This window comes from Ascaphus truei, chromosome 4 (assembly GCF_040206685.1).
Source record: "Ascaphus truei isolate aAscTru1 chromosome 4, aAscTru1.hap1, whole genome shotgun sequence".
NCBI classification, from domain to species: domain Eukaryota; kingdom Metazoa; phylum Chordata; class Amphibia; order Anura; family Ascaphidae; genus Ascaphus; species Ascaphus truei.
The window spans coordinates 120547384-120572214 of record NC_134486.1 but is presented as its reverse complement, the minus strand read 5'-3'; the positions used below and the strand labels follow the sequence as shown (position 1 = coordinate 120572214).

Genomic DNA, 24831 nt, shown 5'->3' with positions numbered 1-24831 from the left:
TCGCATTGGAGCCTTCTATGCTACAGTACATGCTATATTAATTCAACTTACTTCTATCAACAGGACTTACCTTCTTTGTGCGGGATTTATCATTTAGAAGTATATGTGAACTTACCAATTATTTCACATGCTATTTCTACCACATGTGAATATGTCCCTTGAGTCTTTGCACATAAGGTTTTTGATGCACTGTGTTTTTGGGTTATCCCAATCTTTTGTCTGTATATTTCCATAGGCCTCTGATAAAAAATGACTTTTTCGCATTGGAGTCTTCTATGCAGACCAAAGTAGAAGAACTAAACCTCACAAATGATAGCAAATACTGAACCTTAATTTAACCATGATATAGGACCATAGTTACCAAGTCGTGCTACTATAAGTCATGAGGTACAACACCTTATGGTGCAATGAAGTAAGTGGGCCATAAAGTGCCTTATGACCCAGTACTGGTTAGAAAAAATGGACCATAGTCTATACCAGCAGTCAACAATCTTATTTGGTTTTGTACCACCTTAACAAAAAAGCAGAACCTCGGGTACCTCCAACTTGACAGATGTGAACCAAAATATCTGCATTATTCTTAAATCATTCTTATAGTTACTTGTTTCCATTATGTTTTGTTATTTATTATAACTGAACAAATATTATGCTAATTATGCTGGTATGAAATACATCATGGTCCATATTTACTAAGCAGTACTATTCCATGAGATACCTTCCGGCATTGGAAGACAACGTACTGCACATTCAAGTAAATATAGCCCTATATGGCTGCCTATTCCTAATATGTATTGCTATGTCACACTGATTCTTTAAAAGCGTTAAAAAAGTATGTTTGTTCAGAATATTCTTTGCACCTCCAAGAGTTGCCGTTTCCCTGAAGCCTTCATTCTGATGGTGGCCATTCTCTCTGCCAAGACAGTGAGTGTAGACTGAAGAGCCAGCTGGTCAGCAGCATCAGAGTCCAGAGATTCAGACACCAGTTCATCTGCAAAGGATGCCTGGAGCTTACTGATCTCATCTTGCAACATTAAAATTTCCTCCATCAAAGCCTGGAAAGGAAGAAGTACAGTACAAGCTGATCGGAAAGAATTACAACACAGTGCAGTACAGATACAATTAAAGGTGCAGTCCCCTCTTTTTGAATTTAAAATCAAGAAGCACTGCTGTTAAGATTGAAAATGTGCATTTTTGAATACAATATCTACTCAATATTTAGGAGTCTTGTCTTACTGATTTACCAATACAAGTCTTCCTCATCCTTTTTCAAGCTAATATTTCTGGTAATGGATAGAAAATGCCCTTTCACTGTTGGTTAAGACAGGGGGTTCTCAACTCCAGTATCCAAGACCCCCAACAGGTCAGATTTTCAGGATATCCCTGCGTAAGCATAGGTGGCTCAGTCAGTGGCATCTGTGCTGAAGCAGGGATATCCTAACTTGTTGGGGGGTCTTGAGGACTCGAGTTGAGAACCCTTGTCTTAAGAGTAATACCTGAGGGAGTGGCACAGTAAATATTTAAAAGCTCAAAAAAGGTCAGGTTTGTACATATAAAGCATATTCATACATTGCTCAGTAGTCAATGTATAGCAGGGGGGGGATAACACAATAAACAAACTTTTCTCACCTGATGTCCAGCCATTTGGCTTTCAGGAGTTTTGCTGGGCTCCAGACTCTCATTCAGTTTTACTTCAATGGTCTCCATTTTTGTGGAAATAGATTGGAGAGAGTCTTGGTATCTTTGCTGCCGTTCAAGAGCCTCATATAAGGTCCGCTGTTTTTCACCAATCTTAATTACAAAGAGGGGAAACAATATTTACAATGTCCAAAGGCAAATGATACTTTTTGACTTGTATAGTCATGAAATTATCTTTTTGCATGAATTCTACTTTTACTATTTGTTGGTGTGCATGGCTCCCTCTGCTTGCCAACACACAAATGAGGGCACCTCTGAGGGTCAAATGAGATAGCAAATGGATATCAATCAAACTTCATCTAAAATTCTTCATACAGTTCCAGTGATTAAATCATACAGGTAACTAATAAGATAGACCTCAAAGTGCACCTTAACCCCAAATGCTGCTAATGCAGCAGTCTATCAATCACAGATTTAACCAAAGGAGTATTTAAAAAATACAGGTTGGTCTCCTGGAATATAATTGCATTGGTAATATAGCATGGAGATCAACCTGATTCTGTGCATATTTACATTAAAACTTATATTTACAAAAAAAAGGAATTACCAACCTCCCTTCAAGTATACAATAACCAGACAATATCTAATGTTCAACAAATTTATTGCCTACAATTTTTTTGTATTGACATCACTAGCAGCAAAAGCTTTGAGTTAAATAAATGTTTTTAAAAATTCTGTTCTATAGGGAATTTTCCCACTCCTTATTGAATAACTATCCATGCACATGGCATACTTATTGCTAACCCCCTGATTTGTACATACTGTAGCTGAAGCAAAGGAGTTTAGAAGTAGTCCATGGACACCAGCTTAAGAACCTCTGCTTTACTGTAAGGAATTACTGTTTATGCCACTTACAATGGCCCTAATAATTGTATCTGTTTTCTATGTCAAATTCCAAATGAAAACCCACCACATTCTTCAGTGTTTCCCATGAACGTTGCAGATCATCTAGTTTGGCGTTGGCAGCTGACTCCAGCCCTGGCTCGTAGAACTCTTGAGAAGTAGTGTTGGTTTGGATCTTGGCAGCTTCTGCCTGCAACTGGTCAGCAGATAAGGCCTGGTAATAAGCAATGTCCTAAGAGCACAACATAGTACTTTCAACAGAAAACCTATAGGATCGCAAGCATGCACTCCAGTTACAATTATAAAGGGGATACAAGCTATGATATCAAATATATCTTACGTTGGTTTATTTTTGACACAGATTATCATATACCACATGTGCAGTATAATGAAACTATATTTCCATGTTGCTTCTTACATTATGATCTGTTGATGCTTGTTGATGTAAATTCTATAGTGGAACCTACTTGGTTATTTGAAAACGTTGTCATGATAAATATGTGTGCAGTAAATAAAATATAATGCTACTGTATCTTTCAAATGACACTAATTCTATACTTGCCATTCAGGTCTTACTCTCATTCAATTTAATCATCAAATAAAGGTTGGTGTTCTCGGGCAGTATTTTGTTGGTTAACCAGACAGGGAAGAGATCCCTAAAAACTGTCTGGAAGTCTGCAATCTATTGCTAGACTATGTAAAATTAAAATGTAAGTGAAACTACATGGGCTATTTTATGCAGGTGAGTTCTTCTAAATATCATTGTATCGTAAATGGAGGTACTGTAATTTGTATCGGTGTTTTAATAAATAGGTGAAATGGATTTGAAGCAAAGAGTGAAACTGTGTGCTCATTACCATGTCATTTCCCAGAATCCCAAGCTGCATTGTATGCTATGGGATAATTGTAACAAGCAGGGTTGCAGACCTGTCTGAAACATGTGAATGTGTTCACCAGTGATATTTTTATTTGCTGTATGCTGTGCGGTAGAGGTTTTTGTCACTTTTTTCCCCCCACCATAACTTATTTAATGTGCGATTGAAACCAGCTTGAAATTGCAAAGCCAATATAACCAAAGCGGCACTGATGAGACACAAATGGTTAAAATTGCCATCTGTGAGTAGGTTTACTTGCTTTGCACTTCTTAATGCAGGTTGTGCTGAAAAGCTGTGTAATGCAGCAGGCATAAGATCATAGGGTCCATGCTAATATGGATTTGAAGGAAAAGGTGGCACTGTGTGTTCATCTGCTGCAGTGGAAGCACTGTATGCTAGGAGATAATGGTGACAAGCAGTGTTGCAGACCTGTCTGAGATGGGAACGTGCTCACATGTGATATTTTTATTTCTAATAAACTATGTAACATTAAAACGTTGCTCAAGCTACAGCACACTATGGCCAATACCTACTACTACGCAGTCTTCTGAGACAAGATACTTTCAGACATTGGAAGGTACCTTACAGTCCACAGACTATGGGAAGTAAAGTGTCTTCCACAGCTGGAAGGAATCTTATGGCTTAGGACTGCTTAGTAAATATGTCCCGATGTCTTTTCAACCACTTAAAAGGGCTTTAAACAAAGTATTTCCTAGTTGATAAAAAAAATAACAGAGGATTTAGCAATGGAAAAAAAATCTCGGTGCTTTCAGATGGATTTTTTCTGCACCAGTGAGACTGCTAAAAGCCGTCCATAACTTGCTAATATTTCAGAGTCCATTGTCAACTCAATTACTGCATGTTTACATCATATTTTCTGACAGATTTTAAGTGCTGCCAGTTTTAACATTCCTCAGCTCTACATTTTTAGTTCCGCCTCCCTTGTATTATATTTTCTAAGATGATTTTATTTGATGGATGATATCAAATAAAACATTATCCCTAGGGTGTTGTGAAAATAACAAATGATGGAAAATTAGCTTGTTGTACTAGTGCAGGGTGGCCAACTTCAGTCCTCAAGTGCCATCAACAGGTCAGGTTTTCAGTATAAACACATAAGGAGACAAAGAGTCCTCCTGAAAGATCCTCATTAACTGCGCAACAAAGCTAGGAATATTTTGCAGGGTTTAAATACCCACTGTATGAGTAATTTAATTAGCTGTGAGGAACAGGTAAGCAATCGCTCCCAGCACTCTGGGAGGGCAATTGCCACTAAAAGCCAGATGGCAAAAATAATAAATATTTTATTAATCAACCAAAGTGACACATAATATATAACACATACTCTAAACTATCATAAAAACAATTAAAACATATATGTAACGGGTGACAACCAGTCCAGGGATAACCATGGATAAATCCAAATTATTCTCAAAATAGATCCCTGAAACAGGTGAGTGGATCGTAGTGAGTGAGACAAAGTCAGTGAGTTGATGTCAGAATGCAAATATCTATCACGTCTCTTTAACTCAGGGTGGAGTGTAATGCAGTGTAAGCAGTACTATGCCGTTAGGCAAACCATCAGGTCAAAATACTCAATGGTATGCTCAGAGGTAGATAGCAGGGCAGATACAAACAGCATATAGTAAGCTGCGCCCCAGCAGGAACTATACTATGCTTTATGATTACATTTATATTGTGGTGAGCGGTATCTCACAAGTTATGTATACAGGTTTTCAGTATCCTTGCTTCAACACAGGTCATTGACTGAGCCACTGATTGAGCCACCTGTGCTGAAGCAGGGATATCCTGAAAACCTGACCTGCTGGTGGCCCTTAAGGACTGCAGTTGGCCATCCCTGTGCTAGTGAATGGGTGAACACGCGGACCCAGGTGAACGCAAGAATGGTACAGTATGCCATTTTAACCCCCTCGCTGCCAGAGAGGCCAGCAACAGCAAAAGGTAAAGAGACCACCAATGCGAGTTTCAGACCCGCTCTGGCAATAATTGCACAGTTCACTGGCTTCTACTGATCGCACTAACTTTGACTCCGCTTTCTTTCAGCACTGCACTCTCCAAAGGCGCAAACAAAAACAAATGCTTGTGTTGCTATTATCTGTTCTCGACATGTGAATCCCTTAAACACAGATGGGATTAAAAATGTATCACTGCCACCAAAAACATTACATCTAAAACATATGGAAGATGAATGAGAATTCATTGTGGCGCCGCACTTTATTCCCTATTTTACCAAAGGGACCACCTGGCAGCGAAGGGATTAAAGAAGCATGGAAGAGGCTTATCATTGAATACAGCCTTTTGCCCTAAATGCAAACATTCCCTCCCATGTTTTCCTGGCATGTGTTTATCTTGGCCTTGTGTATAACTTAGTGATCTTATAACAGTAGCTATTTTTACATTAATGTATGTTAATTCTTTTTTTTCTCTGCGAATTTTCACTGTTCTGGAATTTTTTTACTTGTTCCTGTTGCATTTTAACATCACAATCCTTTTTATTGGGTGTTCGCCATGTCCTCTTCCCTTTTCTGTCCATTTGAACCAATCCAGAAGAAAAGTGCGATGCGTATAAGGCATCATTCAGCAGAAATACGCAATCTTCTATCTTTCCTAATCCCTATTTGCTAAGTAATACCTCTATAATCTGAAGCGCACACGTTCAAGGGTTACTTTTTAACCTCATTTTCATTTTGTCTGTCTATTTTCCACGCCACACCTAGTGTTCATTCCAACAGATACAACAGTGAAGGTGTAACTGCTCTAGGATATGACAACTACTGCATAGACAGGTGCTACAACTAGGTGTATGTACTCAATGGTAAATAACAAAGAGGACAAGAAAATGGATACCTTTTAGCAATGTGCACGTTTAATTCAGCCTAGATGAATTCAAAGTTATATTCTAACTAGACAATTTTCCCATTTAGTTTTGACTTTCACATTTTGCAGGATAGAGACCTTGGGAGCACATTGCTAAAAGGTATGCTTTCTTTTGTCATCTTTGTCATTTACTACAACAGCCTTTGCTAGATGCCCCTATCATCAGCAAAGTGGACATGATGCTGCAGATCCACTTGCTTGGTTACATCATACTGCCTTTCTAAAACAACACACCTGCCAACATTAAATATTGGGTTTACACTACCAAAAGCAGGGGGTGTCCCGGTGTGTGTCACTCGTACATTGTGAGAAAGTTAGGATTCCAGAGATAATTAAAATTAAAGCTGTCCATCTATTAAGGGAAACGTGGAGCAATTCTGGGCCACTAAATGTACCGAACAACACAACACCTATTCCCTTCAATAGAGATGGTACAAAGCTGTTGCCCAGAACTGTTTCACTTTTGCCTTAGTACAGAGACTGTAAATGTTTTGGGGGCCTTCTTGAAATTCAACATGGCCAATGTAAATGTAACATGGTAAGTCCCTTCTACCTGTCTCTCCTACCTGTCACGTCAGTCCTAAGCAGTCTGGGCAGTGACAGGTTAATCTGTGGGCTTTTGACCCCCCTCCTGCTACCTTTTGAGTGACAGAAGGTGGTGGTGACTCATGGCCTGGTAACAGCCTATCTGGTATAGGTACAGACCTTGAGCCCGCCCTTCTGGTTCCTCTGAACGGAAGAGCCAAAAGTTAGTGGGTTAGTCTGTTCCCCTCCTCCTTAGGAGGTGGATGTGGGTTTCCTCCATCCCGGCTGGAAGGGAGAACCCAGCCAGGCCTCATGGCTGGCCTATAAGATCTAAAGGCTCCAGACTCAAGAGCATGCATCATCCAGAAGCCTGGAATCTTCTGAGACCCTGTACCTGCTGTTATAATATCTATGCAGTGATGCAATAGAGTCCCTGTTCTATTATATACCTGCCTGTCAGTGAGGAGGTGTATGGGATAAAGCTTCAGATGGAGACTGCCTCTGGTACTACCAGAGTTCCCTGAAGCGGGAGGTGCTGACACCGGACCAGATGACATCACAAGCCTGTCCTGATCTCCACTTCATCGCAGATCCACTCAGCTCTCCTGGACCAACTCAGCACCACACAGAGACAGTAACTAGCCGTGTATCTCCCAGAAGGGGGGGGGGGGGGGGGAGGGGTGTACATGTGTTACATAAACTTCCTAGCTTCCAAGCAAACAAGTAAATGCAACATTTGATGATTCACCTGTGCTTATAATACATATATGTCCCCTTTACATTTTATGCAGACATTACTTCCATTGCTGATTGTCTTGCTGGAAAAGAAGTTGTGGGCCATTTTTGGAATGGGAAATGATTAATCTGGAGGAATGGTAGATGAGGAAACAAATATTGGTTGCCACAGTTTGCTGGTTTAAACATTGGATCAACAATATGTTGCCTACTGTACTTGTTTACAAGGGTTATTGTTTGTTGCATGCAAGAACCAATAAACACTTCAACTAACAATTGTGTGGCTAAATGATTCAGTTGATAATACGAGATGGATACAATCATTATATAGCTGCTCTACAAGTTACAATCTTGTACACAACGCACAAAGGTACGCAAACAAAAACAAAGGCACAACACTGGTTTTTTTTCACATACAGTACAGGAGTCAAATATTGCTAGATGGCATATTGCAAAGTAGGATCATAAAGAACTCATGCAGTGAAAGGTTTATAGACTATGCAGTTATGCAAAATGCTAAAAAGGCAGACACATATTGTATATGACCATAAGACTTGCTGCCCTGTTTTGCTGATCATAGCACATTTGTACTGCTTCTCTGCTTTATAACAAAAGACAAAAAGCCCCAGTGCTACAGTACATCCAACTTGAAACATTATATAGTTAAGTACTTATCTGTTTTTCTTTTCATAAGTAACGGTCATTAAGTTAAATTCTTTGGCCAAAGCATGTTAAGCTTGCAAACTATGCCACGGTATCCCCTCTATGCAAGTCCTAACACTACTGTACCTGTAAAAATCTCTCCTAAGGCTTACCTTGGCATGGTTTGCAAGCTTAAAATGCTTTGGTCCACTAAAATGATCCAGATTTATCCCAGGAAACTCCCCATTGTGTCCAAAACAATGTGGAGAATCAGCTGATCTGGTGCATATGCTGTGCTCTTGCCCTTGGATCACCCCCATATGGGAGGAAATTAAGGATTGGCTTCAGAGGATTTTGGACCTCACAATTCCATTGGACCTGTGGCTGTTCCTACTAAATAGACCAACGCCAGGTCTAGCCAGGGTAGAGAATAAATTGGTTGCTCATTTTGCAACAGCAACGAGGTGCGAGATTGCAGCATTGTGGAAACAAAAAGAAGTTCCAACGATTCCTAAAATTCGGAATAGAATTTGGTATGTTTGCCAAGACGAAATCACCTTTTGCCGAGGGGGAGAGGTGAATCAGCGGGCACTACGGTGCAGAAAAAGCTGCGGAGGCTGGACTGAGCTAAAAAAAAGTTCTTTATTCAAACATGGATAAAAACAAAAAAACATGGATAAAAACAAGAGGAGGGGAGACATACCATATGTTTGCCAGATGGAGAAATGGACAAGTTTAGTTAATGACACTGTCGTCAAATTCCAAAAAGTCTGGCTACCATAGCTGGCCCAGACAGACATCCCAGGAGTGAATGCTACCACAATTTTGCTACGATAATCAGAGGTGCGTTCTTGGCTGACGGACGGTAAAATACTACAGCACAGGCTGGGCTGGACGTGTTCGGAGGTGAACGTAGGCCGGGCCGCACAGGGAGTGAGAACAGGAAGTACAATCAATTGCCAGGGATTTGCAACACAAGGGAAGGAGCCACATCTCCTCCCCCCCCCCCCCATGGATTTATATTTTTAGTGTGTTATGATTTATTTGGATGTTACTTGAAACAATGGAATGATTGTGTATTATGCTGTGTCTTGAAAATCAATAAAAAAAAATTAAGTTACAAAAAAAAAATGCTTTGGTCAAAGAATTTCACTAAATGACCTTCACTTATGAAAAGAAAAACAGATAAGTATTTAACTATATAATTTGTCCTATTGGATGTAGAACTGGGGATTTTTGTGTTTTGTTATTTACATGAGGTCACAATCTCAGCAAAACAATTTTTGACACAAATATATATGGTGTGGTGTGTTTGGGGTCTGAGCGCTTCTCTGCTTTAAGCTTAAACTGAAAAGCTAGTTGAATAGTGTTAAAAAAAATCTTAACAATTACCTTGGCCTATGGTTATATTTATCATACAGTGAGACAATATTTCTAGCAAAAGGACAAGGTTTTGTGATCATAAAAGAAATGAGATACTACAGAGAATGGAGCACTGCATCAGTCCATACTAGATAGGAGAAAAGGTTTAGCTTAGAGATACCTGGTTAACAGAAGCATCTGTATTAGCCACAGGTGAAGGAGAACGACAGGCCGGTGGAGAGGAAATATCACTGTTGGTTCCTTCTTCCCCTGATTCCTCAGTGACAGGTGACAGAAGAGTGTGACAGCGACCAGCAGTCATCTGTCACAGGAGAACAATCGGAAGAACCCCAAAGGACAGCAAGAAGATCAGTAAGAAGTCAGAGGTTTGATAAAGTGCACACACAAAATCAACACATATCAAATAACACCCAATGTAGGACAAACTTCCCGCTCTCTATTTAATTAACCCCATTGCGGCCAAAGCAGCCCGGGTGCACAACAGTATATTAATGCCAACCAATCTTGAACTAGTCAATTGGAATGGATGATTGTGTATGATTGTACTACGTAGGCTTTTATACTTGCCGAGTTTTATTTTCCACTCAAATATCTTTGAGCCTTATAAAGAGTTAATTAAACTTATTTAGTAATAATAATAATAATAAACAGAAGTGAACAGTGTTATTTATTTTTTTACCTAGTGACTAGAGATGGACAAGCCCCCCAAACTTCCTTGGTTCAGAGTGATCTTAACCGTGACTCGGCCCCTAGTTCTTGAACCTCGCTTTCGTTTAATGATCGGAAGAAATACCCTCCATGCATTTTATCCCAGATTTTCCCCGACAGGCTCACTCCTTCCTCCCAATCTCCATGTCATCCTCATTAGCAGCAGCCCAACTCCTCATTCCCACTCCCGGGCCAACCAGCTCTTCCCCCATACCGACAAGCTCGATAGTGTACTGGTAAGATCTGTCTCTAGAACGGTAAGCTCCAACCTCGCACCTACATGCTTTGTCCCCGAGATGAGTAAGATCCACGTCTCCTTGTTCCCCTTATGTTCTTCTCACCCCCTACTGCACTGCTCTCGTCCTCCTCTGCACATCCATCCAATAATTTTCCCATCACCCACTACATAACCCCCCTTAATCCCATACACACCCTCTGATCATTGACCATCCTTTATATATCCCCAGGTGACACCTTACACATGACACCTTACACCCCCCCCCATTATTCCCTAGTAACAACCAAAACCTTGTTGCACATCCCCTAGTTGGAACTTTGTTACTATCTTCCGTTTATTGGTTATATTATTAATTACGGTTCAACCTATTTGCGCCCTTTATTCATTTTGTTTTTTTATGTATCAAATCTTGGTGTGAGGTTCGAATTTAGAGGCTCCATTTGGGGACCTTTATTAAATTACATATTGATTGATTGTGCACGCATATCTTGTACTAACACACACACACACACACACACACACACACACACACACACACACACACACACACACACACACACACACACACACACACACACACACACACACACACACACACACACACACACACATTGCACCCCCTTTGCCTTTATACAATGTTTGACCCGAATTGCATCCGATTAGCCTTAATACAAAAAAACCTTAGTTGTGATCTCCAGTTGTGATAGTTGGGGGAAGGTCTGAAAATTCATTAGTTCTCTAAACCTCTGTTGAATACTATTTTTTCTACTGCATGTAACAGGAAATTGACTAAAAGGGCAAAAATATTGACTGACAGGAAATACACAATTAGAAAGTGGATAAGGGACAATTTGTGGATATCAAAATAATAATAGGTAAGATAACAAGCATACGATGCATACACACTTCTCTCACTCTGCAACCCCTTTTTGTACATTCCCTGGCCCCACACACCATTTATAAGCCAATCCCAACCCTTTCACATATATATTACAGGGAAAGAGGACTGTGACCAATATTACGCCTGCACCTGGAGGGGCCTTCTAATTATTGCAGGATTCCAAATTAATTCATTTAGGAAGAAGACAACATAAAATTAGTATACTTTACACAAATGTTTCAGTGTTAGGACTAAGTCATTTGCATGAGGAATGAAAGCCAATATGCAACAAAGCCCCCTTTTATAATTATCATTAAACTAAACCTCAGATCAGTGGTAGACAGAATTATATACTTTATTGGCACTATATATATATATATATATATATATATATATATATATATATGTGTATATATATATATATATATGAACAACAAGAAAAGAAAGCGCCCGATCCTAGTGCAACATAAAAAATACACTTTTAATAAAAAGATTAGGTCCAACAAAGATGCACTCACAAACAAACAATAAATAAAAGCCTGTAATGAGTATACTCATTCGCCTCCACGTGTTGCTCTGGCTCCCTTGGTGTGCTGCTCTCCCTTGGATGAGGTGTCAGCTACTCCGGTAATCCCATGATGAAATCACCCTAAGAGTGAAGAAACGCGTAGGGAGGATTTTTTACTGGTAATCAAACCAGATTTTATTCATATACTTGTTTGCAGCCCGTTTGCCACCTTGTTCTATTGCCTAGACTTTGCCAGGATTTTCGGGACTTTGCCGGCTCCATTACTCCAACAGCGGAGTCACAGACACGGTATTCTGTTTCCGGTTCACCAAGTGGTGACTTTTACACTTCCGGATCAGAGCCCCAGTTGCGAACCCTCCGAGACGATTGCGGGAAAGGCCGGGACTCCATCTACAGGGAGAAGCAGTGTACCAGCGGTGGTACAGGTACCGGGCACCCTATATGTGTGAAGGGTTCAGGACATAGCACCTTACCGGCCTACCGAACTACGGGGGTACATACTTACTATTCTGGTATCCAGTTCGGCCGCGTGACCTGTTGTACTTCCGGGTCAGGGATCCAGAGACATTTGCTGTTCCTGTATCCAGTGGAGATTACCGGAGTAGCTGACACCTCATCCAAGGGAGAGCAGCACACCAAGGGAGCCAGAGCAACACGTGGAGGCGAATGAGTATACTCATTACAGGCTTTTATTTATTGTTTGTTTGTGAGTGCATCTTTGTTGGACCTAATCTTTTTATTAAAAGTGTATTTTTCATGTTGCACTAGGATCGGGTGCTTTCTTTTCTTGTTGTTCGCAGATTCTGGGGAGGTCGTTGGTCCTTGTGGAGAGCTGCCAGATCCTATTTTTGAGCCCTTTTTTTGATTTTTGCTTTTTATTTTTTCATTTTTTTCATTAATATATATATATCTTTTCTATTCATTTTTAATTTTTCATTTGAGTTAAATTTGCTTTTTACCACAATAATACATTTTAATAATTGCAACAGTGATTTAGGGTTCTTAACTATTTTAGGTTTATTTATTATGGTCCACCATTACACCCACTTATTATAAGCTTGTATAGTAAATACAGTACCAGTATTAATTCAGCTATTGAATTACCATCAATTTATGTTTAGTCGATCATTTTTGCTAATCAAGATTGTTTAATATCACTACTATATTCAGATCTCGAGTACCTGTTGAGCGCAGTCAATTTTTTGTTTGTAATATATATATATATATATAACAAAAAAGTGTGGCGCCAAAAAATAAAAATATAATAGTGATATAATAAATTAATTATGACTATAGTTAATGAATAAAAAGTTGTGTAAAGTGAATGATGTATGAAAGGGTTAATATCTCAATTTCACTAATGTGACCTTAGTGCATATTGATACAACACAACCAATAAAAATGTACAAAACAGTGCATGAACGTGCTCAAAAAAGAGAAAAAAAAAAAAAAAAGACACAAAAATCAAAAAACTATCCATATCAATTGGAACACTAGTTGCACTCACTTATTTCTTTGTCCTTTTTACTTTGCGCACAGTATTAGGTGCTGGAACAAGAGATTATATCAGGTATCCCACAGTCGCCAGTAGAAGTTCAAAGATAATGAAAGTAGTGTCACCGCCGCACTCTGAACAAAGGACTATGTAACATGGCACCTGATGAAGGAGATTTGCCCCCAAAACATTGTGCAATTGAGTCACTGAAATAAACTACACTGAAGAAAAGATACGTTTGATATGCTGCTTGATGCAGAGTGTGGTGCTGGCGACACTACTTTTGTTACTGTGTATATTGTGCACAGGCAGAAGTGATGTTGCATCCACAGGTAGAAGCTTCTCCCTGATCCAGTCAGCTGATTAAAGCAGCACTACAGGTTGCATTGCTTGCTTTATTTTTTTTATGCTATAGGATTGAAGCAGGGGGTCTCTGGAGCAGAACCCCATTAATTCCAGCTCTTGGGACCTCCTGCTACATGAGATACAGTACTTACCTCCGTAGGAGGTGCCGGTATCTCAGTGGAGTTTAAAGCCCTGAGTTATACGGGCCAATAGGAAGCTCCATGAGGTGCCATCAAGGCTTTCAATTTGCCCGCGGGACATTAAAATGCAGCCATTTCATTCCCTAGCTGAAGAGATACTGACATGGCTACGGAGGTATCTCCGGAAGCAGGGGGTCTCCAGAGCTGAAATTAACGCGGTTGAGCTCCGGAGACTCCCTGCTTCAATCCTATAACAAAACAAAAACAACAACAACAAAAAAGCAAGCAATGTAAGTTGTAGTGCTGCCTTAAAGATGCAGTTCAAGCTGTTGTTAAAAAATATATATATTCATTGAATATGTGCAACAATACAATCTACACACTGACAAGTAATTAGCAAGTTGCTGATCGATCCGTTCTCCTGTAATCGATCGCTGAAATTCGGTTTCATTCACTAAATGCATCTTGGGTAATCTTCTGTTGCACTGACAGCCAAAATTTTGTGAGGCAGATCATGTGACCAGGCAGGCACTAGATTCAATTGGTCCACTGCTAGAGAGGGCAGGACTCAAAAAGGTAAAGCTGTTTTAGAAGGGGAAGGGGGTGTGACTTTGTATATGGTTGCTATAGGAACAAAAATGCCTGTTTCATTAGAATACATTAAACATGTCTTTAAATTGTTTATTTTCTAAAATGCTACAAGTATTTTCTGATTTATTTATAAAAAAAATACACATGTAGGATATTGCTTGAACTGCAGCTTTAATACCGGTGTGCAGGTGAATACTGTCCCACTCTTCTTTTCACACAGGGAAGTAGTGATTAGCAAAGCAGAGGAGATGAGCAGTACAGTATTTATCAGTGCACTGTCACTAAGCAGCTGAGGGAGCAGGGAGAAGCTACAATACACTACATGCCACAACGGTTCCACTCCCTCTGTACTGGGGCCACCGGGAAAGCGGGTCTTTGGGGTGGCCAGAATTTGGGGATCACCTATGAAGCCCCAGAGGGCTGCCTGTTGCCCACCAATGCCTTCAATACTGACATGAGCCGTTTACATTTTTCATTCTGCAATGCTTTCCCCAAATTAGTACATTCTTATTTTACCTTTATCTAGCATGCATCTAAAGTGATAACTTTAAGGTACCATTCATTAGGGATCTTCTATGCTGGAGACTGAAGAGGAGCTACCTAGCAGCCGATGCTTACCATGTGCTACACAGACACACCGCCTATTACATATAAAAATCACTGGACAAATCATGTTACATATGCATATATATATACATGCACATATACATTTTTTTTACATATGCATATCACACATAACATATTCATGATGTTTTTATTAATCCCTGACAGGTTGTGATACATACGTAGATAAATACGTTATGCATGTGATCATGGAAGCATGTACAGTAGATAAAACCGTTCACCAAGAATAAAGTGCATCTTGTGTGCCCAGGTGGTTAACACTTGTGTTACCAAAGGTAGGAGGGCGTCAAGATTGTGTTGTAAATGTAAGTAACTATAGAGGTAATTACAGAAAAGTGTAGCACTTGACTGGTGCTCTGGTGGAAGGAGAAGGACTCCCTTGTGCGCTCTACATTTCCCGTGGCTCTTATTGACGCTGCAGGAATGAACAGACCTGGATAGTTACGTGGGTATTCCTGCTCTAGTGCGGTTTACCAGATGGACAGATAAGGGGCTAAAACAGAGTAATCGCGTAAAGACAGGTTCTGCCAGGCGTGGTTTGATTTTGCATATCTCATCCTCTATAAAGTACCACACAGTTTCTCACAGGGAAAAATCTATTTTAAAGGCAAAATACATTGGGTTGGCAGGTATTAAACCAGACCATAACATGGGTACCCCAAGTTATGAGGCCAAGGCATTCTCAGTTGTGTCTTTTCCAGCACAGTGAACCACGTTAAAAAAAACATAATAAAAGTGTAGTGTGTTAGTTAGTTAGTGTGTGTCTTTCTAAATCAGAAACATCCTGCAGTGAGCATGCCAGAGGCAAAGCAGGCGCTGTAACAGCTGCATTGTTCGCTGCCTACCAGGAAGAAATGAAACACAGTCCCACGACAAGCAGATGATATGAGCAAAGGCCTTACTTACCATAACAACAGACGGATGAGCTGAGTGCGTAGGGAGGAGTTCAGCATCCAGCTCCTCCATTCCCTCAGCGAGCCCTTCCACTTCAGTCACAGTCAGCAACATTGTAGCATGCTTGGCTTTCATTGTTAACATCTTACACTTGGAATTCAATGATGCTATCTGCTCCTGGTAGCCTCTGATTTTTTTTGCCAGTTCCTGTGAAGACATTTTTTTAAATTTTTTATATTAGGTTACATTGAAACCACCATAAAATTCAGGCAGTCGTATTTCTTTCTGTTTCAGGCAGGCACATAGGCTGGGTGCAGCTGGCCAATAAAATCACCGCTCACAAGCCCTGCATCATCTAGCAGCAGTGGCTGGAAGGCAGGATGTTGTTGACTGTGAAAAAAGGAACCAGTCAGGCGGCATCTCACAATACAGTTACACCACAAAGCAGTCAGTTCTGCAGTGCAATTGGGAAACAATGATTTATAAAAATAAAAAAAAGGCTGTCAACATGCAAACTGAAGCCACACATTACAGCTGCACTCCGGCCAGCGCAGTTTTAAATAAGAACAGTGTTGCATGGCAGAAAACTGGCAAGGCTGTGTGCGCCTATTATTATAACACAGGATAAGCACCCCAGATGGTTCGTGTCTGAGTCTCCATAATGAGGTCATGTGATGACTGCAAGCGTAAAATATGCAACCCTCAGCTCTTGGCCAGACTGAAAACAATGAGCGGAGAAAACATTTACACAATGAGCAACATGAAAGGCGCTCTCTATTGAAAGCTTAGAAAAAGGACTGTTAACCTCTTCAGTGCCAGAGAAGATAGCAATGCATGGCAATGCTTTTCATATAATATTTATTTAGCATCACTCAAATAAATTTGAGCATGCTTACTGCATGTGACTGCTGGAATAATTATGCTCTTGAAATTAAAAACACATTAATACAAATGATGTATATATATATATATATATATATATATATATATATATATATATATATATATGTATAATAGCATGTTCTTGTATAGCGCTGCTAGTTTTACGTATCGCTTTACGGAGACATTTTTGCAGACACAGGTCTCTGCCCCATGGAACTTACAATCTATTTTTTGGTGGCTGAGGTTTCATATAATATTTATTTAGCATCACTCAAATAAATTTGAGCATGCTTACTGCATGTGACTGCTGGAATAATTATGCTCTTCAAATTAAAAACACATTAATACAAATGATGTATATATATATATATATATATATATATATATGTATAATAGCATGTTCTTGTATAGCGCTGCTAGTTTTACGTATCGCTTTACGGAGACATTTTTGCAGACACAGGTCTCTGCCCCATGGAGCTTACAATCTATTTTTTGGTGGCTGAGGTTCAGGGAGTTAAGTTGACTTGCCCAAGGTCACAAGAAGCCAACACTGGGAACTGAACCAGGCTTCCCTGCTTCAAACCCAGTGCCACTTAGTGTCTTTACTCACTGAGCCACTCCTCACTATATATATATTGACATTATATAGTTTGTTTCTTTAGAAATAACAACCAGCTATTGTATAGATAATCCTACACAGAAACAAAATGATTCATTATACATATAGTCTTCAGGGAGGAATGACGTTAATTGCACATTTTACATAGCAAAACCTAGTAAAATTGCTGATACTACTGGAATAACACAGCCCATGTACAGTAGCATTTCATTTGGAAGAACAATGTATACATTTGTCATTTATGATCGCTTATCTCAGTGTTTTTCAACAGCCGGGTATCCCTATAGGGTTCCCTGCAATTTTCAGGTAATTTGAAAACTGTACCAAATACAGAAAAATGTACAATAAGTCTGATCTCAGACGCGCTATTAGAGAGGGTTGGAGTTCCGCAGAAATTCACTATATAATTATCTGGTTACTTAACCAAAAAGAGGCTGAAACCCACTGACTTACCTTCTTACTTGAAAGCTTTTGAATATATCCGAAAAAGATTTAAAATGTCAGCAAATTATAAAATAAAGGGTTGCAAGTTGACACTTAAAGACAAATAATGTATATTTCAGATTTCAGTAATATAATATACAATTCAGATGTCAAAAGTGTGACTCCAGCAGAAACAGTGACTCTGTGTGGTAAGAAAATAAAAACATGCCTGCAGGGAACAGAGTTGCAATACTGTAGCTGGGTTAGACCTGGGGAATGTATGTTTCTGAATGGGCACACGGGGGGGGGAATGGAGTTAGCAGCAGTGCAGGTGATGTTCAGGTGATATAAAGGAGCATGCACAGGTGCACACCACTGAGTCACCCTTGTAGAAAGTGCAAATGCTGGCCCAAGAATATGGTAGCAACCCCAAATATTCATGTTGTGCACATATTATGAATGGAGTGCATAAGTACATTGAAAGATTCACTAAAAGACGATAAATGACAAAAATGGCATCACCACTGTTTAATGGCAATTTTGTTTATCAACCTATTTTTCACTAAAGAGATACTATATGTTCAGCAGCAAAGCAAATAGGATATTTACTGCAGGGATATCAGCGGCGTATGCAATTGAGCCTGCAAATAAGTAATTAACACCAAATTACGTCTGTACATGCTATTTGCTAAACTCTGATAGTTGACAATATCGGACTATAACCTAAAAATATTGCCAATTTTATCCAGACTGGTGTTACCCTAAACTTGCCTATGTATATAATGGCCACTAAATAAATAGGCAAGATATGACTAGTCAGCCTAGACTAAAATGGCAGCTACAGTATTTCGTATCGACCTTCAGTGAATAAAGCCCCTAGCATCCTACAGCAGCAATTTCCCTATTTTTACCGAATCGGAATCTGGGGGTAACCCGCAGAGCTAAACCACAATATTTTCAGCTCTAGAGACCCTCTAGTTTCCAAGATATTTACATGGGCCCATAAAAATGAAAGTAAAATCAAAGATGGCCACTAGGGTCGGCCAATAGGAAACTTCAATGTCATGCTCTGGTGACATTGCGGCTTCCTAATGGCTTGTGAGAGCTTTGATGACAGCCATATTGATTTTACAAAAGGGACCTGAAACACAGACACGTAAAAAGGTCAATATCTCAGGAACCCGGGGCTCTCTACACGTACAAATAGCCTGGTGCACGTCCGGTGGACCCCCAAATCTATTAAAAAAAAACACAAAAACAAATTTGAGCAAGGGAGATTGCTGCTTCCAAATAAAGACTTGAAAAACATTGTATTTAGCATAAATATTCCCTCCCTAGTTTAGACAAAGACCATCTTTGTAATGAAGCGAGAAATGAATTTTTCATACTATTTTACAAAATTAAGTGAAACTACTGTTTTCATATTTTCATGTTAATGATCATATAAGTAAAATAACTTGGACTAGATTTTAGATAATTATATAGTACCTCATTAGAAGCACCTTGATTGGCAGTGCTAATATGTTCGATATGTAGTATTGGTTAACTTCCACCAAAGGTGCTGGCTCCCAACACATACTATATCAATAATAATAATAATAATAATTATTATTATTAATAATAATACTAACTGTACCCAGGATATTTTGATTCATATTTAATAAGATGTAAAGCCACTTTCCAGTGCGAAGAGGAGTTCAGCTCTTTTCAAATATTTGGGGGCTAAATCTTCTCCAGCACAGGAAAGGAGTTTTATAGCATATTCAACAAGGGCATCTGAGTGAGCTTTTCATTTGCATGTCATTACCCAGAATACCTGACTGCAGTGGAAGCACTGTATGCTAAGAGATAATGGTGACGAGAGGCATGGTTGTAGACACGTCTGAGACGTGAATGTGCTCACAAGTCATATTTTTAATTGCTGTACACTGTACGGTGGAGGGTTTTTGTCCCTTTTTTACTCCCCGTAGCTTCTTTTGTGTCTTTACAGCTTAAAAATAATGCTCTTTGGCAATACATATAACAATATACTGTAGGAGCCAACATTTTTTTATGAAAGAACACTGAAGAAAAAAATAGACGGCTGCATTCAATGTTTTATGGATTATACCAGGGGTCACATCTACACCAAAACACTCAGGTGTAGCAAACAATAACTCATTTATGTGCACTCATTTATGTGCCTCACAACTCATTTATGTGCACCAGAAATTATGCAATAAAATATGTGTTATGGCTCTCTTGTAAAACAAATCACCTCACAGAGTGAACTCACATGGTAATGTAGATATACAGATGTAGCCAGACTTACTGTCCCCGTTACTGCGGAGGGGTGTGAAATTACAGCCGCGGGAGCACTTTGTTATCCGCAGCTCGACTATCGTCAGCCGTCATAATTATTTGTGGGTTTATAGCAGTTCAATATTTGTGTCTGGCAGGTGGCGCAATGAATACCTCCGCCTATGATACTTAGCAGCCGCAAATTGCAAATAAATGCCAGGGATTTACACTTGTTTTTTTTTGTTTTTTTGGCAGCACGAGAACAGTAAGTCTTGTTACATCGGTATGGACCTGTAGGATTCATTTATTGCATTCAGAACAGCAGGTGGCGTTGAACAGTATTTGTCCCTTGCATGCCAACAACTTCACACATATTTCAATACAAGATACAATGTAGAAAATGTCTCGCTTTAAACATTGCCTTTCTTTATTTAATATGACCTTGTACTTTTCATAAGAAGTAGCAACAGGTACACACTTTACTCACAACACTACATTAGACAAATTAGTCTCAGTCCGTTTAAACATGGCAAGACAAGACCTGCCTGGAGTTATGCTTATTTGGTTTATTTGATATTTTCTGCCATTTAAGACAGTACAGATTAAAGGGTAAACCTCTCTGACATCAGTTTATCGCTCCAAAGTACCTATTCTATGACAACAACAAAAAAGGCTGGAAGAATTCTATTCTATACAATTTAAGCATTAATGATTGCTTTATTAGAATAGCCCACCCAGGCATGAGGGGCATGTACTGGCCACTCCACACACATCTGACAACCTTATTACGTAGTTTACAGCACCTTACAAAGAGAATTAGAAACAAATGAAGGTATACCTTCAACCAAACATTCTCTATTCATCTGCTCCTTAAATCACTCTCCTGGCTTCTCATCAAGTTTTGGATCAGCCACAAAGTTTTCCTCCTTACCTTCAAGTTCTCCACTCATCTGCTCCTTCCTACGTATCAGCTCTAATCTCTTGTTATGTCCCTGCTCATCTCCTGCACTGTACCCATAACTGTCTCCCTTCCACCCCTTTCACCTCTACTACTCTCTCTCTCACCTTAAACCTTTTTCCCTCACTGCCCCTTACCTGTAGAACTCCCTCACATTTATTATATATGCCAAGCACCTTCTCTCCCCACCTTTAAGACAAATCTTAAAACTCACCTCTTAAATGAAGCACTCCAATAGCCTAGACCAGGCCTGCACAACTCCAGGCCTCAAGGGCCGCAAACAGGCCAGGTTTTCAGTATATCCCTACTTCAGTACAGCTGGCTCAATTAGTGGCTCAGTCATATTGAACCACTAATTGAGCCAGCTGTGCTGAAGTAGGAATATCATGAAAACCTGGCCTGTTTGCGGCCCTCCAGGACTGGAGTTGTGCAGGCCTGGCCTAGACTCATGGCTACTGTCACCCATCCACCTTCACTCCTACCATTGACCACCATCTATGCACTTATTCCCTCACCTGCTGTCTCTGTAAGTTTCCCATCATACCACTTAGATTGTAAGGTCTCCGGGACAGGGATTTCCTTTCCTATTGCTTGATCTGATTTGTTGCACTTATTGTACTATAATTCCCAGTACTGTATTGTCTCTTGTAAATCACTAAGTACAGCTGTGGCGCTATATAAGATATACATGCATACATACTGTACCTCATGGCGTGAAATCTGGGCTTGCAGCTCCTGGATGTTACTGGTTGTTACTTTTGCATCTTGTAACTCACGGTGCGCATCCTCAATGAGGTGTTGTAAATGCTTCATCTCCTGCTCATACTGCTCATACAGCACTACAGCCTCCTGCAGGGGAGAGAGTGGAAGTGGAAACATTAACACCTTTAATACTGAAGGTGTCTGAAATAAATTAATAATTTTAGTGCCCGAAAGGCCTGTAGTGTATTTAATTAACACTGAAATGGTTAGTGGCGAAGTTACACCTATTGTATTCACAATCTAGCCTTCGCAGCTTGGCTATATAGTAAGTACTCATGCAACTCTGCTCATATTACTTGACGTCTCGGCAGCATTTGATACTGTGGACCACCTTCTTGTCCTTCACATACTCCATACTCTTGGTATCCGTAACAAAGCTCTATCCTGGATTTCCTCTTACCTCTCCCATCCTACTTTCAGTGTCTCTTTTGCTAACTCCTCCTCCTCCATCGATCGCTCTGTGGGGGTACCTCAGGGCTCTGTCCTGGGATCTCTTCTAATTTATCTTTACACAGTCTCTCTAGGTGACCTTATTACATCTCTTGGGTTCAAATATCCCCTCTATGCTGATGACACACACATTTACTTTTCAACCCCTGGCCTTAGACATGATGTACAGACCAAAGTTTCTGAATGTCTCTCCGCTATATTATCCTGGATTGCCCTTCACCAACTCAAAATTAACATGTCAAAAACTGAGAACCTCATATTTCCTCCAAAACCTGGCCCTACTACCTCCTTCTATCACTGTTGGAAACACTATCATACAACCTGTATCACAAGCACGCTGCCTAGGGGGTCACACTCGACTCCTCTCACATTCAAAATCCAGCTGTAACCTGTTGGGTTCCGATGTTCAAGGGCCCTGGCTTGTATTTCAGGGTGAACTGGTAGTTGGTAAAGAGAAGCTTGTGGGGAGCGCAGGTGTCACCATATATATATAGGGAAGAAAATATAAAATAGTGTGGTATGTTTAAACAAATACAGCAACCTAAACTGGAATCATGAATGGGAACTCACATTCTTCCAGTGGCAAAACAGCATAGGAATAGCAATAGATGCAGTGGGTAGATTCAGCAATGTGCAGGGGGGTCTTGCTTGTAAACACTCCCTGATGTCAGCAGGACAAACCCTCAATGGAATGAAAGAAAGACAACTCTAGTGCAACACTGTATGTTCACTGATGATGTATTGAAAAAGGCAATTGATATTGCACTTACATGATCAACATGTGCTTAGACACATAAAAATCGATGCGCAGCATTGGTGTACTCCATCCACCCCACTCCCGAGGTCGCGTCGTGTCACTTCCGGTCCAGCCCGTCGCGTCACTTCCGGTTTCGTTGGCGATCACAGAATGGATTCTCACGTGTACTGGGGCATGTATGGCACACTTCTGGACTGCTGCAGGTTCACTCAACGCGTTTTGCTGGTGTGGCAGCTTCGTCAGGAGTCCGATTCAATGATTAGAAAGCATGGCATGTTATGGACATGTTACCAGACTGCTACCGCAACAGCACAGGACAATCGGATCGATCGAGGGAGTGGATCCTTCTCTCTCACACAAATTCATCTCAGCCGGTGTGGGAAGTCGCGGTCTGCAGGTAAGGTATTGGCTTCAGTCTCAGAGCGCTCTCTCCCTCGTTGGAGGTACAGTTCCGGTATGCAGCAGCCCACTGATGACGTCACCAGAGTTCCGTCGCAAGTATGACCGGAAAGGACTAGATAGATATTGTCCGTGAGGGGTTTAGCCTCTTGCATAGACTTCAATGTCCGTGGAGAGTAACAATCAGAGTGACACTGGAACGCGCGAATTCGTGTGAGAGAAAAGGATCCACTCCCTTGATCGATCCGATTGTCGTGTGCTGTTGCGGTAGCAGTCTGGTAACATGTCCATAACATGCCATGCTTTCTAATCATTGAATTGATGTACGTGTGATACTCACCTGCTGTTCAACAATATATATTATTATTTTAATACTACACTATGAGGTTTTGCGCTGAAGTCCATTTGTCCCTGAATGGTGTTTGCGGGGAGCGGCTTTTTGTCGAGGCTCCTCTAGGTATATCTTCAACAGATTGTTGAGGGCTTTGGCCTTGCTGGAATACCCTTCTACGAATCTTTGATAGTATCCGCAGAACCCTAGAAACGATCGTATTTCCATCACATTATAGGGTCGGGGCCAGTTCACTACGGTTTCAACCTTAGTTGGGTCGGTACATACTTCTCCTGCGGACACTATGTGTCCACATAGGTGACCGAAGTGCGGCAAACGTGACATTTCTCCAGGGACAACTTCAGACCTTCTTTTCCCTGTCGATCCAGGACCTTCAGAAGACATTCTTCGTGCTCTTCTAATGTTCTTACGAACACGATGATATCATCCAGATAGACCAGGCATTCCCGGGGATTCATATCACCGATGGTTTTTTCCATTAACCTCTGGAAGGTTGCAGGTAAACCACAAATGCCTTGTGGCATCTGGGTGAACTGGTAAAACCCGAGGGGGCAGACAAACGCTGTTTTCTCCTGGTCTTAGGGGCTCATGGGTACCTGGTAGTATCCAGACCACAGATCCAGCACACTGAACCACTAACTGCCTGATAAGGCGCTGAGGATTTCTTCGATCCGCCGTAATGTATACTGGTCTGGGATCAAGGGGCGGTTCAGGGTGTGGTAGTCTACACATAGGCGAACAGATCCATTCTTCTTTCACATTACCACAATTGGAGAAGCATAGGGGCTATGGGCCTCCGTTATGATACCCGCCGTCTCCACCTCTTTCAAGAAGTCCCTCACGTCCTCCACATCTTTGGGAGTGATGCGCCTGGAACGCTCCCGGAATGGCGTGGCTTTATTCAGCCAG

General features: G+C 40.5%; 1 protein-coding gene across 16 annotated transcripts in view; it reads right to left on the bottom strand.

Moving 5' to 3' along the window:
• Nucleotides 1-24831, bottom strand: part of SYNE1 (spectrin repeat containing nuclear envelope protein 1) — a 603546-nt gene that overhangs the window by 154048 nt on the left and 424667 nt on the right. For 11 of the 16 annotated variants that reach the window (XM_075596504.1, XM_075596505.1, XM_075596517.1 and 8 more), the window contains 6 exons: nucleotides 21908-22051; nucleotides 16053-16247; nucleotides 9757-9897; nucleotides 2606-2770; nucleotides 1627-1788; nucleotides 858-1052 (listed from right to left, as the gene is read on the bottom strand). In XM_075596504.1, the coding sequence (XP_075452619.1) occupies nucleotides 858-1052; nucleotides 1627-1788; nucleotides 2606-2770; nucleotides 9757-9897; nucleotides 16053-16247; nucleotides 21908-22051 (1002 nt within the window). Of the gene's footprint in view, nucleotides 1-857; nucleotides 1053-1626; nucleotides 1789-2605; nucleotides 2771-9756; nucleotides 9898-16052; nucleotides 16632-21907; nucleotides 22052-24831 lie in introns of those variants that run through there. The other 5 variants (XM_075596506.1, XM_075596508.1, XM_075596514.1 and 2 more) reach the window with 5 other exon arrangements.